Raw genomic sequence first — 16,161 nt, 5'->3', positions numbered from 1 at the left:
GAGGGGAAAAAGACAGGCTTGGAAGAAACTGGGAGTATGGGAGAGCCAAAGCAAACACATCCCTTGGGAAACCTGAACAATGGTTATATCCCTAAAGAGGTAAAGGAATTGGACTATGCAGATTCCTGTTTTTCCTACTCCTGCTACTCCAGGCATGCTGTCACACTCTTGCCTTCCAAAAGCCCAGCCCCAGCAGCTTCAGCCATGCCTTTCTCTCCCTCTGCTTTACTACAGCCTGTTTCCAAGTGTGTCCACCAGCAGAGAGCTCTCTGCACTCACATCTGGGCTTCAGCAAGCAGAGGATGTATTGCTCCATATGCCTGACTCAAGATGGGTTTTGAGGGTGGAAAGTCTCTGGAGTTCACACTGACATCACCTCCTGCTCCTGAAGAGCTTGTCTGTGTCTGTCCAGAGCTCAAAAGGTCACACATCCTCCTGATCTCTGCTATGCAAACCACAAACCAAAGACAGCAGGTTAACCAAGCTCTTTAGGGACAAGTCAGAAAAGCTCCTAGAGCAGCCCTGGCTTCTAAAGCTGCAATCACATCAGCAACCATCACTGTTCTATGATCCTATGAACACCACTGCCACTTAGGACTCCAGGACACAGTCCCTGGAACTGTGCTGAGGACATTTGATTTTCCACAACAGCATCCCTCAAAAGAGCCGGAGCCATGCGACAGACTGAGAGGAGCAAAGCTCTTCCTACACTCACTTAGATCACAGAATGACTTGGGTTGAAAGGGACTTTAAAGCTCATCCAGTTCCAACCCCCTGCCATGGCCCAAAAGCCCCTCTCCAGGTTTCTTGCTGCCCCTTTAGGCACTGGGAACTGCTCTAAGGTCTCCCCAGAGCTCAGCTGGGTCATGGGGAGCTTCTCTTCACCCAACACCCCCAAGTCCTTCTCTGTAGGGCTGCTCCATCCAGTCTCCCCCAGCCTGTGGTTGTGCTTGGGGCTGCCTCCTGTCATACAGAGATGCTTCCCCTCTAGAGCTCTGTCTATGAAACGAGAGGGCAGCAGGCATGAAGGCTTTGATTTTCATGCTATTCTTTATCCTCCTCCTTTGAGCAGCCTCCGGCAGCAAGGTGACTTGTCACTAACTCCATCCTTCCAGCCCTTTCATCCCCAGGAAAACTACTTCATAAGAAAATGCTGCTCAAACATGCTCCCAGTGCCCTCTGCAGTGTACTCTGCTTGACATGAAAGCCTGAGACACTTCTCTGCCACCACTAAGTAATCCAGCCTTTATAATCGGGGATTAGGAACAACCCCACCTATCTGGATGCTGATCCCTGTAAGGGCAGCAGGTTTCTTGGGAGAGAAGAGGCAGAATGGCTTAAAAGTGCTGAAATCCTCTGGCTTCCCCACTCTTCCCTGCCATTCCCACCTTCTCTCCCCTGCCATTCCCACCTTCTCTCCCCTGCCATTCCCACCTTCTCTCCCCCTCCATTTCCCTCGATGGCTCAGCAAAAAACAGAACTCAAGAAATGGATGTTGCCAAAAAGACAAGGTCAGAAACTCCACAAGCAGCCATGCATGGGGCAAACTTACTCAGCAGGACAAGGGACAGAATAAGTCACAGAGAGATACCTAAAAATCTGCCTCCATTTGTGAGAACTAGGAGAAAAGGCTTCTTTGGAGATTCTGTCAGTTAACATCAGAAACAAGCATCATTATAGAGTCATGCAGTCCTCTGTAGAGAAAGCCAGAACTCCAGATAGTGTCTGCTGAACAGTACTGACCTGCTGTCGGTGAGATATCCATTCTGGCCAGCCTGGAAGCACGGGAAATACATGGAGATGGGAAGGAAAGAAAGGAAAGACTTAGTAACTTTGGCAGCAACAAAACAATTTCCAAGCAGAGAGGAGCAAAGCACTAACAGTACGGGACTTGAACACAGTTTGTGTTGTGCACCAGTCACTCAGGAGTCTTGCTGCATACCAGGCCCACCTGGCTCTCCATCCAGGCCCATTAGGAACCTTTCCTAGTACCTATGACCCTGAGATGTCTCAAGAGTTTGCAAATCTGAGTCCTCAGCTCCCTCCTTCATTGCTTTAAGGCAGCTTTGACAATGGAACAACCAAGGGCAGACATAACAAGGGTCCTTATTTGCTAAATGCAATTATCAGAGCCATGTCAAAAAGGCAGCTCAGGCCACCCTGCAAGAGTCGCCCCTGCCTCTGGAAGTCAGAAGCAAAGCACTGGCTCAGCCCATGAACACAGAGCAACACTAAGTACATGCTCATCCCATGGTGTGCTAACACAGGGCAACACATGCTCTAGTCCAGGACTACAGGCAGGGCTGCTTGCTAACCTGTCTGGATGGCTTTGGGCCTGTGCATGGAAGACAAGTCCCTGATCACAACCGGCTGGAGAGTCACTGGCTGAAGCCTGGTGACTCAACGCAGCTCAGCACAGCGGCTGCCTTAACATCCTCCTTGGGCAGGCACATGGCAATTCCCATTAGGATGAATGAAAGGCGTCTTCCCCAAGGTGCTCAAAAGCAGCAGGCAAGGAGCTGGACTTTGAACGTGATCCACGGCAGATGGGCACTTGGAATCGGCCCTGATTCCATCACTTGGCACAGCATGGAGAGCTGCCTCCAGCTGGCAGACAATACTCAACAGAGCAGAGCACAGCAGCCTCTCTGAGCCAGATGTGAGCAAGGAACACAGCTCCAACTTAGAGGAGTTCCATGTAGGGAGCAGAGATTTCAAAGAAGCACTAACCAAGCTGGACACTCCATAAGAACGACAACAAATGTACTACCCAATTCATCCTGTAAAGGCACAGAGCCCTGCCTGATACTCCAAGGCCAGCACTGCTTGGTCAGGAGGTCGAAGTTGCAGCTCCTTTCAGATTCATCCATTGATTTGCTTATCATCTTGCTGGGCAGCAAGGAGCAAACCTGCCCCCTCTGTCAGTCCCCACACGTGTAGTAGGCAATTTAGGGAAGGAGCAGACTGGGGAGTGGAGGTGTAGCTCCTCTATCTCAACGTCTTAGACATCTTTGGTAGGAGTTGGAATTCAACCCTAGGAAGACCACTTGGAAATTGGTAGAAAAGGCACTGCCAAGATCTGACCTCTCAGTACAGTCAAGGCCAGCTTCTGCCACAACGTTCCAGGAGGGTACCTGGCAAGTGAGTCATCCCAGCTTACCTCTCGTGCAAATATCCGCTCCCTGACCCGCTGATACTCTTCCTCTCGCTCTTCTATAGATTTGCTCCTTCTCCCATCCTGCAAGGGGAGTCTGATCTGAAGGGACAAACACATCTCAGCGGGTCAGCAGTTGCCAATGGGAGCAGGGGGCTCAGTCAGCTGCTGGCATTTTTAGGCAGCAGTGTAAGTGGATGTGGATTACGGAGTGCGTGCATGATGCCTGGATGCAGTGACACAGCCTCTGCCTTTGAACCTACCTTCAGAACACCTATGTCTAGGGATGAACTTCCTGGAGGTCTTAGTGCACTCCACCTCCTGCATCAAGCACAACTACTCTGCCTGATTCAGAAAGGACAGATCAGGAATATGCTTCTGGAAGACTGTGCCCAGGGGCCAAAAGCTAAAGGCTGCTCTTTGGAGCATATGCCAACACAGCAAACTCCTGCTCAGACATGAATTCTGTGCTTCGTGGGTCACCTGCAGAGTGCCACCACGGGGAAACCAGAAACTGATACTGATTGCAATGATCAGCTCCCCAGCCTGACGACTTAAGCTCAGCAACACGACCCAAAGGCAAAGGGATAGTGGTATTCTGGGGCGATGTAAAGATAGGAGCTACAAGAGCAAAGAGCCTGAGATCCCTGGTGAAGAGGTCTCCTGTCTCTTGCCTCTCCTGCCCCACTTTTGACGTTCAAGAGTCTGTCTGACACAGGCTGGGAACACAGCCACAGATGAACAAGCTAGCTCTGCATTACGGGTCTGGTGCCACCTGAGACAGCCTGAGGGCAGCCAGAGATCCAGGAGGGTTTTGAGCTTGGATGACTGGCAAAAAGTGTTGCATTTTGCCGATGGTTTCCTTCCAGCAGCACTCTGAGTCCTGTTGACTTCCCAGCTGGACTCGCTGCAAGCCCCAGGAAGGGGTGGGAGAGATGCTTGGCAACACAGCTCTGGGGCATTTCCAAGGGAACCTTAGCAAAAGGCTTCACCTTAAAGCCTGGCCCAGCCACCAGATGATATTCAGGGTACAGGGAAGTACCCCCCACAGAATCCACACAAATTCTTCATGCATTTCCACAGTATTTTGTCAGGTTTTCAGGATATAGCTAGATGCAGCTGCTTGGGTGGGGTGGAAGCTTCTATTAAAGAAGGTTACTGCAGGAAACCCAAGAGAAATTGAGAGTTCTCAGCTTAGAGAAGTCACATTTGACTTTCACAAAGTATGGAGACACTGCATTACCACCCCTTACCTGATTATCATCTCGGTCCATGCTGGTATCATCTCGTTTTAGGATGAACCTCTGCGGGAACTCTGCATTCTTCTCATCTTTGATGTGCTCAGAGAACCTCTGCTCAGGGCTGCAAAGGAAGAACCAGCCCTTGTTAGAAGGGGGAACACAAGGCACAGAACTGTCTCTCTAAACCCACTGCTTTGCAGGGATTAAGGAGGTGTGCAGAGGTGTTTGTTGTGTTAAATCTCTCCTTTGTGAGGGCAACAAGAGCTCCTGCCTCTTCTCTGAGAACTAGAGAGCTAGGAAGGGCTTGCAAATAGGACTGGAAATGAAGGATAAGGGATTCCAGCCCAGCTGTTCTCCTCCCCTCCTTCCCCCTTACATTCGTGTGTTACTGGTCTTGTTGATAATGACTGCCTTCCCAGTTTGGTCCACGTTATGGTCCATGCCAAAGTAGGCAGCTACCCGGTGCAGCAGCATCCGATGGTATGAGGTCATCTGAGGGAACTTCTTAAACTGATTGCTGAGAAGAGGGGAGAAAGCATTAGAACTTAGAAGGCTTTGAAACAGACAATGATCATCTGACACCAAAAGAGAGATCAAGGCTGGAGATGCCTTAACCAGATCCCACATCAGACCATGGCACATACGCCAAGCAGTTAGTCACACTTTGTATGGACAAACAGAGGTGGAGGATCAAGGCCAGGTTGGACAGGGATTGGAGCAGCCTAGTGGAAAGTATCTCTGCCCATGACAGGGAGTTGGAACTGGATGGGCTTTAAGGTCCCTTCCAACCCAAACCTTTCTATGACTCTATGAGGATGTACAAAAGAACAGGCCTCTTCCCAGCGTGCCCAAAAGACACTCCATACTCTTTTGCATGACACAAACATGACAATCACTTACTTGTTATCACTAATAAATTCCAGAATCTCCTGTTCTAACTTTAGTAGCATCATTCTATCCCTGCCAAGAAAACAAAAAGGAAAAGGCCACCTTTAAAGAGTGAAATTCTCTGTGTGATAGCCCTTTCCCTGTGACATACTCACAAATCCCTGGAGCAAGCAACCCTTTTAACCAGGCTTCACACACCCTTCACAGGAGTGAACTCCACATTTGTTCATACACAGTAAATGAATTGCCAGATATTTGGCTGTTTAAAGTTGTTTTACACCATGGTGGGCTTTGGGTAATATTGACTCTCTGCTCTGCTGGAAGCTCCACTAGTAGAGACTCCAGCTTTGCTATTCCTATGCCAGCATTTGGCTTGATTCTATTTATTACTGACACAGCAGTGGTTTCTTTTGAGGTTGGGGTTTGACAATCAGTTATAGAAAGGGTTTTCAAGTAATCAAGCTTCCTTCCTGCTTGCATTCAAACAAACACTGTCTCTCCATCATACACAATTACATGTTTTGCTTGACTCCAGTGTATCAAATCACAGTTGTCCTTTTGGTTTCTACACTGCCCCAGCTCCAGTAACACCCTCTGAAAGGTAAAACACACTTGCAGGTACTTTCTGTAGCTGCTGTAATGCCCTCCCCTCCCAAGACACAGACATATCCACACGTGCACACAAACTCCATGGGTTTAAGAGTCAATCAAGTGTTCAAGGCCAGGTTGGACAGAGTCTTGGGTGACATGGCCTAGTGTGAGGCATCCCTGGCCATGGCAGGGAGGTTGGAACTGGATGATCTTAAGGTCCTTTCCAACCTAAACCACTCTATGATTCATTGGTCACCAGCTACTCCCTCCCTTCACTCCATTAGCAAGTGGTTTGAATGAGAAGGCACCTACCGTGGGTTTTTTTTCAGTGTATTTACTAAAAACTCATGCAAATCTATCCCAGTGGAGTCTGTATATTCCTGGCTGGAATCTGAAAACAACACAACAGCAACAGCAGAACAAGTTAACAAAACCCTGCAACAGAACAGAGCGAAGGGAAGAGGTGCATGTCTTCATGTCCCGTTTCTGCTATGGGCTGCAGGAGCATTGGTACAAGGCACACAGGAGGAGGATGCCAGAGAGAGGGAGATGAGATCGGGTCATGGAAGGAAACCTTGTCCCTAAACCCAACCACTTGGAGCACACTCAGGATATTCCATGCTATTATAGCATATTCTGTACAAGCAATTTCTGCACCTTTGATACTGGGTGTGGAAGAATCCTGTTCTTCCCCTCTCCCCACACTCTTTGTCATTTAAAAGCAATCACACCTAAAACAGCAAGCAAAACTGAACCTGCCCCGGTGCAGAGCTGTCTGTACAAGGACTTCAGCTGCAATTTGCTCACCAGATTAAATGTGTATCTTTTAGCCATTTCTATGCCCCAAAATCACACACGCAGGACTGTACAGCAGAAACTGAGCTGACCTTCTTGCAGCCTCACAGCTTGCCACGTGTGGTAATCGAAACTGGAAGCAAAAGTCCTTATGATGGGTGTTCTTGGGTTTGCATCTGCACAGCTAAAAAGCCACCAGGTCACTAGGAATGATGCAGGAAGCCTGCAAGTCTGCCGGGGCACATGCAGTCTAAAGAAATCCTTCCCCTCACTCTGCAGGCTCTGCTCCAGAAAGGATGTCATGGAAATGACACAGTCACCATCAAGCACCTCACCTCGAGACAGCATTTTCCTTGGTGCCTTTTCTTTATTCTTATCTTTTTCTTCTTTCTCAGCCCCATCTTTCGTGGACTTTTCCTCTTCCTTGTCAGAAGGGCAGCTAACGTGCAACTGAATGATATCCTGCAACAGAATACCCCAGGCTGGTCTGAGTCACTTGAACATTCCCTGGAGCTGGGACAGACAGCACTGAAAGGCAGGGGATTCAGGTCGTGGATGTGAGCCATTTCACAAGCAGCCCTATTCTAAGAACAGCCAAAGCAGTCTCTCTCCCCACCCTCCTTCCAATGAGAAGCCTTTGGCAGGCACTGAGGGGACTCTCAAGAGCATTTGTCACTGTTGTCACTTGCCTGGATCTCCTCAGAATCTAAATCATACACTTCCCTATTTGAAGCTGATAAGATGCTGCTACATCTTTGACTCACTAAGGTGAGCCCTGCACTATTTCAGGAAGACTTCTAAAGCACTTCCCTGACCGCTGCCCACCTCCAAGCTTCAGCTTCTTCACTGCCCACAGTGACCACAGATGGGGATCACTCTTTGCTCTGTGAGCTGGCTGCTTGCAGCCTGAGCATCAGGGAAAGGGCTTGGATCAAATCTTCCTTCCCATGGCCAGAAGCCCAGGGCTTTTGTGAAGGCCAAAGCACCATTTGGGGGCATAAGCTTGCACAGTGTGAGTAGTTGTGGGTGCTCAGTGGGTTGATGCAGATGATTCCTTGCATGTATGAGCAGTGCCCACAGACATAACCCATTCCAAAAGTAGTCTCTTGGGGAAAATTCCTGGCTCTCAGAGGACACCACTTCCAGCAAGACAAGGATTTTCTGGGCTTCCCTGCTCCACAGCTTGTCTTGTTCTAGGCCTACCTGTGACTCCAGCAGCCCATCTACAAAGGGGCTTGATGATTCTTCACATACAGCCAAACTCCTGACGAGCTTAAGCTTTGAATTAGACTGGAAAAGGAAAAGAAAGAGGACAGTTAAGACACTGCAGCTAAAATGCACCCACTTAAGGTCATGATGCTGCACTACCAAGACACTCACACAGTCAGCCAGGTTGGACACAGCCTTGGGCGACCTGGTCTAGCATGAGGTGTCTTTGCCCATGGCAGGGGTTGGAACTGGATCATCTTAAAGTCCTTTCCAACCCAAACCATTCTATGAGTCTATGATATCAACCAGTCACACGAGATCCCAGGGAGGAGCAACAAGAAAGAGAAAGGCTTGAGGTGCACAGACATGTTCTGCCTTATGTATGGCAGTTGGACCTAACTCTATCTGTTAACTGGAGGGTGTAACATGCCCTGCCCCTCCAGTGACACCTCTGAATTTCACTTCTGGTGTGCTGGGCTCTGGGGAAGGGAAAGGAGTGGCAGTAAACAGCAGCAAACAGTTCCTTCATGTGTTAAAAAGGAGCACTCCTGCTCCAGTGCATGGCAAGTGACTGTCCTGAGCCATCATGTGCTGCATTGTTGCATCTGCAGACAGGAAAGGCTTGAGAGTACCAGCCTGGGATCACGACTCAGTGCAGGGTGGCCCCAGTGAAGAATGGGACATCAGAAGGGGTCGTACCTTGGCTCTTTTCCTGGCATGTCCATGGCTTGAAGTTCGCCTCTATGGAAAAAGGAAAGAGAAGGCAGAGAGCTGAATGTGGGGGACTCCCCCAAGGCACCATCCCCTTGTCTGCACTTACCTGAGACTCCTGGCGCACGCTGGCCTCCTCCCCACCATCCTTCTCCACCTCCTCCTTGCTCGGTGACCTGGATATGTATTTGGTTTTGTTCACAGATTCCTCAACCACCTTCTTCTCCGACTCCTTCATTATTTCCAGAGACTCCTGGGCTGTGTTGCTGTTGGACATCTTCAGAGCCCTACACCGCAGCAACGGGCACCTGCCAAAAGGGAGAAGGGAGTCAGGTGCTGGAGAGAGCTTTTAGCTGTTACACAGGCTCTTGTCCATGCAGGCTGGAACTTGCTTTTAACTCATCTCACTTACAAAGACCCCAAACCAAGCACCCTAAGGACAGCACAACCCCTTGGATGAGTGGCTCAAGGGGACCTTGCAGGAGCTGGGCAGATCAGAGTCTCTGAGACACACAGAGGTCCCCAGTGCAGGTATTGAGCCCAAGAACTTCTTTGATATGAAAATGATTCTCCTTTCCAGGAAAGGAAGAAGTGATGGAGCTCAAGGGTACTCTTGTACTCTGCTCCCATGCCTCTGACAGCAACTAGGTCAGAAAAGGGAGCACTTGCTTGATTTACTCATTAGCCCCAAACCAAGCACCTCAGAGCACAGTAAAGGGATCTTCTCTCATCATCCTACAACAGAACTTTGGCATCACAAGGAGAATATCATCAGTTTTCCCTCTCCTCTTCCAGAGAAGACAACTCAGAGCCACTGAATTGGTATCTGTCGGCTGCCCCCTCACAATACAGCTTCTATCCCCACCAGCAGCCCTGCAGGATGTTTCCCTGCACATATATCTCAATGAAGGTATGTGCATTGCTAGTGCTTCTCATAGCGATGCTTTCAAGAGGAGGTTTCCTTCTGGTATGAATGAATCAGCCCTGCTCCCTCAGGACAGACGTGGGATGCAGCAAGGGGGTGGCAGACAAGAGCTGCTGTGACAGACAGCGGCTTGCAGAGCAAGTGGAAGTTCAGAGGACTCTGGGGTGGGTGGGACTGAGCTGAGCCCTGTCAGGGACACCACAGAGAGGATGTGTTCATCTCTGGGGCAACAGCACAAGGATGTGGAGCTGGTGGAGTGGATCCAGAGGACGTCATGGAGATGCTCCTAGAGCTGGGCTGGGTCAGCCTGGACAAGAGAAGGTTCCTGAAGAGGAGACCTTAGAGCAGCTCCAGTGCCTAAGGGGCTGCAGGAAGCCTGGAGAGGGGATGCACACAGGGGGGTTCTGGGCTCAGGTGCACACTGAAGCCAGGTCATGGGGAGCTTCTCATCAACCAACACCCCCGAGTCCTTCTCAGGGCTGCTCTCACTCCATCCTCCAACCAGCCTGTATTTGTACTTGGGATTGCTGACTCAGGGGCTGGACCTTTCACTGGGCCTTGTAGAACCCCATGAGGTTTGCAGGGGCCCATCTCTCCAGGCTGTCCAGGTCTCTCTGGCTGGCATCCCTTCCCTCCAGTGTATCAGTTGTACTACACAGCTCCGGGTTGCCATCAAACTTGCTGAGGGTGCAATTTTCAGACTCAGCTCAGGTCAGTGTTAATGGAATAGAGTTTTCACTGTAGAGAAGGCTGCAGAGCCTCCTTGCCAAGAAGAAATCCTGACACAGCCGTAACAACAGCAGCTTTCTTCAGGCTGGTTTTAACATAGAAGGAAAGCACACTTAGAAACAAAAGCACATCCAACTGCACACTAAAGCAGAGTTAAAGTGCTCTGAGGGCTCAGAGATATACATCCTGATGCTGGTGATTCACTGGGGGACAGGACAGTCCCCACCACATTGCTTGGGTGGACAGTGATGACAGTTCTGAGCACTGGAAGCAGATGTAGGCAGGATGAGCTGGACCAGCCCAAGGGAGGTTTGCTGGTGCAACTGCTAATGCACCCCAATAAGCTGTGGCCTTCAGTGTTTCCCTTCACCCCTCTGTGTAAGGCTTCAGTATCAGCATCATTTATCACAAAGTGATGCTCGCACCAACAATTTGCTCATTGGCTCTGGAGGCAGCCAATGAGAATCACAGCTCCATGGCAACAAGGCTCTGTCGCTAGGAGCAACCGGATGAGTTTGGGGGTGATTTAGAGTCGCCCCCCCCCATTCCCCTTCCTGAGCACAGCGTCTGCTCTAGGAAAAGGTTTTCACAGGAAGAAGTGGAGGCGGCTGCAAATTCAAGGCATTAAAGGCTCCTTGGCTCTTCTGCTCCAGGCAGCACAGTGCTCCCTGCCTGCACAGAGGCTTTGTCCTCCCCTCTTCTGCCAGGCCACCGTTTCTGCTGTATTAAAGCACAGATGTAACAGGAGGCTGTGATTCAAGGCTTTGCTAATACAAGCTACGAGGGCCACCACAGATCCAGAAACAGCTCCTTCCGTTCGGGGTCCAGTCTGCTCTGCAGAATGGAAGCTGCCTGCACAGACACTGCTGACAGGGGCATCCCACAACAGGTCTGAAGCCTCGGCTTGAAAGCAAACAGGTAAAGAGCCTTTTGAGTACACTCTGCTTCATCAGTCACACACTGGTTTGTGTTGGAAGGGACCTTAAAGCTGCCCACAGGGACCCCTTCCACTGGAGCAGCTGCTCCAAGCCCCTGTGTCCAACCTGGCCTTGAGCACTGCCAGGGATGGGGCAGCCACAGCTTCTCTGGGCACCCTGTGCCAGCGCCTCAGCACCCTCACAGGGAACAGCTTCTGCCTCAGAGCTCAGCTCAGCCTCCCCTTGGGCAGGTTCAAGCCATTCCCCTTGGCCTGTCCCTGCATCTCTTGTCCAAAGCCCCTCTCCAGGCTCCTTGTAGCCCCTTTAGGCACTGGAGCTGCTCTCAGGTCTTCTCTTAAATAGCCTTTTCCTCTCCAGGCTGAATGAGCCCAGCTCTCCCAGCCTGGCTCCAGAGCAGAGCTGCTCCTGCTGGGGAGACCCTATCAGGGGCAACAGTTTGACCTAGAACTAGCACCTGGAGCAGTGAGAAAGCCCCAACACCATAGCCAGGCACACTCATAAACTGCAACTATCTCAGCCAATGAATCAACCTGTCTTGAATTCTCTCCATTGTTTTATTACCAGTTGAAGGATTTAATTCCTCACTCCCATTCAGTTCCTACAAAACCTAGCAAAAAAAAACCCCAAACCAACCCAAAACAAACAGGAAAAACCAACCAAATCCAACCCAAAGCCCAGGAGGCCACTTGTATCTGACTGCACAGTGCATAGGCTCCCAGTGCTTAGTCACTGCCTTATATCTTAATCTCCACCCCCACATTACATCAGAGGTGAAATGATGATGCAGATAGAAAGGTTCGACTTCAGGTGGAAATAACCTTATAGGAACAAGGAGACAGGAAATGCAAGTGAGATGCAAAGCCCCCTCAAGGTCAATTTTGGAGCATATCAGGAGGTCTCCAGCACATCCCACCCAAACAACTCCAAGGAGGGAAAAGATAACACCAGTTAAATAGGAACATAGGAACTGGAGCCTGGAGAGAGGTGGAATCCTGGAGTGCTTCTTCATTCTAAGTACCTCTAGAAAGGCTGTTCACCAGGACAGGGGCATCTGAATTAGCACAACATTCAAAGCAGAACAAGTAATTTCTTGCCCCTCCAGATGTTCTCTCTCAAGCCAGGTCTTTGCTTCCTGCCCCAAAGGCCACTCTGTTCTTTTCATGCAACTTAAACTGCTGCCTTTCACTGCAGCAGCTGAATTAGCAGGAGCAAAGGAGGCATCTTCCACTTGTAACCCAGCCCTGAGCCTTCAGACTGCGAGCAAATATTGAACCAAGGAAGGATTCCCTGTACCAGTTAGGAGGGTATCCCAGCTCAGAAGCATCCTTACCACAAGGACCAACGCAAGGGGAGGAATGGCCTGTCAGTGAAGCGACACAGATCCTGTTCCTCTGCCAGGAATACAGAGGTGGCAAGGTCCATAGCATCATTCAGTCAGCTGCCATCACTGAGTCAGCTCGACCAGGGGCTCACAGCCAAAGGAGAACAGCAAAGTGACAAAGGAGAAGTGTGTGGGGTTTTCCCCCCCTATACCAGGAAACTGCTGACTGGGGATAGCAGTGCCAGGAAGAGTCACCATATGCAGGAAGCTTCAATGCGGAGTTGACCGATGGGCTCAGAGAATCCAGCTTGACTGCCTGCATAGTCGGGTCCTTGCTTTTGACTCCTGGAGCAGCCTATATACTATGCAAGACCAGAGCTCCCACCTCATTGCTGCTGCGAATAAGTTGATGACACAGAAAGAAGGCAATCATTGGATTCAGGCATGCTGGAGATCTCCTGGGGAAGATAATGCAGTTCAGCACCAAAGCCAGAGGCTGTAAAGGTCCCCAGATCCCACTGCAAGCCTCCTCCCCACCCCGATTTGGCTTCCTGCTCCACTTTGGAGGCATGCTTCCTTTTATATACGCATCGAGAGGAGAAAATGGTGCATGGAGGGAGGTACCACGTGAAAATGCGAGTGAGCAACCACGACAAATGGTTAGAAATCAGCTTAAAATAATGCATCTGCTATTGCCTGTTATGGAACCATGCACTGGAACAGCTTCTATGTTCAAGTGACCCAACAAGGAAAGGAGACTGGAGGAAAAGGAGATGGAATTCTGTTTGCAGCGCTCAGCATTGACAATGGAGCCTCACTGCTCCACACCACCTCTTTGCCAGGCAGTTTACTTGCATTTCCAGCTCTCCAGTGGGAAGCACCAGCCTCAAATCAGCAACCCAGGGCATTTGTTGCTGCTCTACAGCACTTCTGGGTACAGAAGAATCTCTGAAGTACTTGGAACCGGATGAGTAAACTTTGCTCACACCTATTCTGCAGCCATGAAGAAAGAGATGCAGAGTTTCTGCTCCAGTTATTAGATGCCCTCAGCTTTACGTGTCTCCTAGAAAGGCTGGACAGAAAGGACATCACTGGGAGAAAGGAACCTACTGCACAACCACCACGGGAGGGTTTCCAGGAGGAGGAGGTCAAATGATACTGAAGAAAGTGAGTTTAAACAGCCTCTGGCTTCAAAGTTCCTTTTACTTGAGGTTCAAAGCCATAGAAGCCATCTTCAGCCTAAGTCAAAGGAGTATTACTGATTTGATGTTAAAACCAGCCAAACAAAACAGTGATGCTGTTCTCTTTCCCTTGTATTTTGGGAGCTGCAGTGAACCCTCTCCTTGCTTACAAGCAATTGAAACCAAACCACAAAGCAGCTGAGAGTGGAAACGACAGGATGACAGAAGCCATAGGCACAAAGGGCTCAGGTCCAGTCCCACCACAGTTCCTCTGAGGGTCCCTGGGATATAAAGACCAATCCAAGATGAGAATCTCCCCCTCAGACAGTTCCCTTCTCCTTTTCCCCTGGTTTCCCTGTCCCCATCCTGAGCTATTCCTGTCTTCATGTGAAGAGCAGGGAACTGCTCCTGTGACGTCAAAGCAGTTTCCCAGCAACAATTAAGGAGGGCTGTCCACCACAGGGGTTTCCTGAAAAGCAAGCAAGGAATGATCCACCTCCTTTTCACTGTGTCAGGATGCAATAGGACAGCATTGAGCAGGAACTTCTGTTAACCCTTCCAAAGCCCTGATGCATCCTAACTTTTCCAGAGAACCCCCAAGCAGAATTCCTTCCACCTAAAGCCATCCACAGTGGAATTCCATGTCAAGAGATGGAGGTGGTAACCAGGCTCCAGCAGAATGCCTGGCATTAGAAAGATCTCTTCTTGGGATGGACACAAGCTTGAGTGACCAGTGTGCAGCTGCAGCACAAAAGCCAACAGGATGCTGAGGAACATCAACACAGGCATCACCAATAGGGATAAAGATGTCATTGTCCCACTCAGTGCCTGCTGGGCCATACCTGGAATGCTGTGCTCATCCCTGATACATGAAAAGAAGTGTGGACAGGCTGCAGAAAGGCCACAATGATGCTGAGAGGATTGGGTGGCTGTGTGAGGAAAGGCTGAGAGAGCTGGGTCTGTTCAGCCAGAACTTGTCACCATAGTCCAGGATTAAAAGGGTGGCCACAAAGACAGAGGCTTTTGAGCAGGAGTCACAAGGAAAAGGGGGAGCTGGGCACAAGAGGGGGAGATTCTGCCTGGATATAAGGAAAATCTTTCCCAATGAGAACAATCAGCCATCAAACAGGGTGCTAGGTCATGCTTTGCCTAGAAAGGTTGGACCAGATGATCCTTGAGGCCCTTCCAACCTGGAATGATGGGCTTCCCTCATTCAAAAAGCAGGGCTGCTACCTATATCCCCCTGTTCTCAAGGCTGATGCTCCTGCTTCTCACCATGCTGATGCTGAGCTGCTTGACACACTACAGGGCAAAGGGGTACACAGCAAATAGAAGAGACTGAGGCTGTTTTCCAGGTGGGATCCAGGATTGGAGCTGATCATTACACAAAGCAGGGAATGATGATGATCATTAAAGGGGAAAAAAACCAACATCAGCTTAATCTTTTGGCTGCCAGCTGCAAAAGTTGGACTTGACAGAGAAGAAGGAGTGTGCAGAGCAGGTAAGGGGCAAGATGTTCCCCTTCCCACTGTCCCCACAGCCTTCACCATTCACTGCAGTGGCCGCTCCTGCTGCTTGCAGATCCTCAAGCCACAAGGGATGCTTCCAGTTTAATGCTGCTTTAAACTGGAAGCATCCTATTTAAACTGGAAGCATCATCTGAGGCTTGAGGATCTGCAAGCCATGACATCTTAAAGACATGAAGGGAAAGGAAACGGGTCCAACACACCTGAACAAATACCCTGCAGTAGGTAACATCAAGCCCAAGAAAAGCAGCTCCTAAATCTCAGATGAAGGGAACACCATTTCCAGTACCCTGAGGTTTTTTAAGCAAGACCAGGTGATGAACCTGTGTGAGAAGGCAATGAAAGCAACCTCAGCTCCTGGCTCAACTAAACCCACTTCAGTAATAGGTTTAAAATGATTAAAACATGGGGTTAACATATATAGATGAACACAAATACAGTCCTACAGAACATCAACTTGCATAAGCATCCTGTGGCACATAGCCAGTGAACTAGCCAACGTTTCTGCCCAGCTAGCCAGCTTCAAGCGAGTAAATCCCCTCCTGTATAACCCAGAAGAGCAGGAAGCCGTTTGTCTTGGCAAAAGAGAAACTAGCCAGGAGCAAGCTGCAGAAATGCCGAGCTACGACACAAGGAGAACCCATGAGACCGTCACAGGGAACTCCTTCATGACATGGGAGAGTGCAGTGTGCTTGCTGGGGATTCCCTGCCGTCGGTGCATCCCCTGCATCACAAAAGGCGGAAGGAGAAAGCTCATCTCAGCTCTCCAGTCTCACAGAGCCACATATGCCTTTTAGCACAGCACCATTTTAAATGAACCCCAGCAAAGCAGCAGAAATCCTGTCACTTACTCACCCGAGATGAACGATGCCAGCTCCCCAGCCCCGAAACACTTGCATTTAGAGCTATGCTGTATTCCACACAGTGTGGGGACGGGGAAGAGGGGAAGGAA

At 49.9% G+C, this 16,161-nt stretch overlaps 1 protein-coding gene across 8 annotated transcripts in view; it reads right to left on the bottom strand.

The window, feature by feature from the left end:
• Positions 1-16,161, bottom strand: part of R3HDM2 (R3H domain containing 2) — a 37,331-nt gene that overhangs the window by 9,383 nt on the left and 11,787 nt on the right. For all 8 annotated transcript variants that reach the window (XM_034071383.1, XM_034071384.1, XM_031053086.2 and 5 more), the window contains 10 exons: positions 8,699-8,897; positions 8,578-8,619; positions 7,873-7,959; positions 7,005-7,131; positions 6,187-6,265; positions 5,296-5,355; positions 4,772-4,912; positions 4,408-4,516; positions 3,161-3,256; positions 1,744-1,775 (listed from right to left, as the gene is read on the bottom strand). In XM_034071383.1, the coding sequence (XP_033927274.1) occupies positions 1,744-1,775; positions 3,161-3,256; positions 4,408-4,516; positions 4,772-4,912; positions 5,296-5,355; positions 6,187-6,265; positions 7,005-7,131; positions 7,873-7,959; positions 8,578-8,619; positions 8,699-8,866 (941 nt within the window). In that variant the 5' untranslated portion in view covers positions 8,867-8,897. The remainder of the gene's footprint in view (positions 1-1,743; positions 1,776-3,160; positions 3,257-4,407; positions 4,517-4,771; positions 4,913-5,295; positions 5,356-6,186; positions 6,266-7,004; positions 7,132-7,872; positions 7,960-8,577; positions 8,620-8,698; positions 8,898-16,161) is intronic.

This window comes from Melopsittacus undulatus, chromosome 21 (genome assembly GCF_012275295.1).
Source record: "Melopsittacus undulatus isolate bMelUnd1 chromosome 21, bMelUnd1.mat.Z, whole genome shotgun sequence".
NCBI lineage: Eukaryota > Metazoa > Chordata > Aves > Psittaciformes > Psittaculidae > Melopsittacus > Melopsittacus undulatus.
Note: the sequence above shows the minus strand (reverse complement) of the source record. Positions and strands in the feature narration are given on the sequence as shown.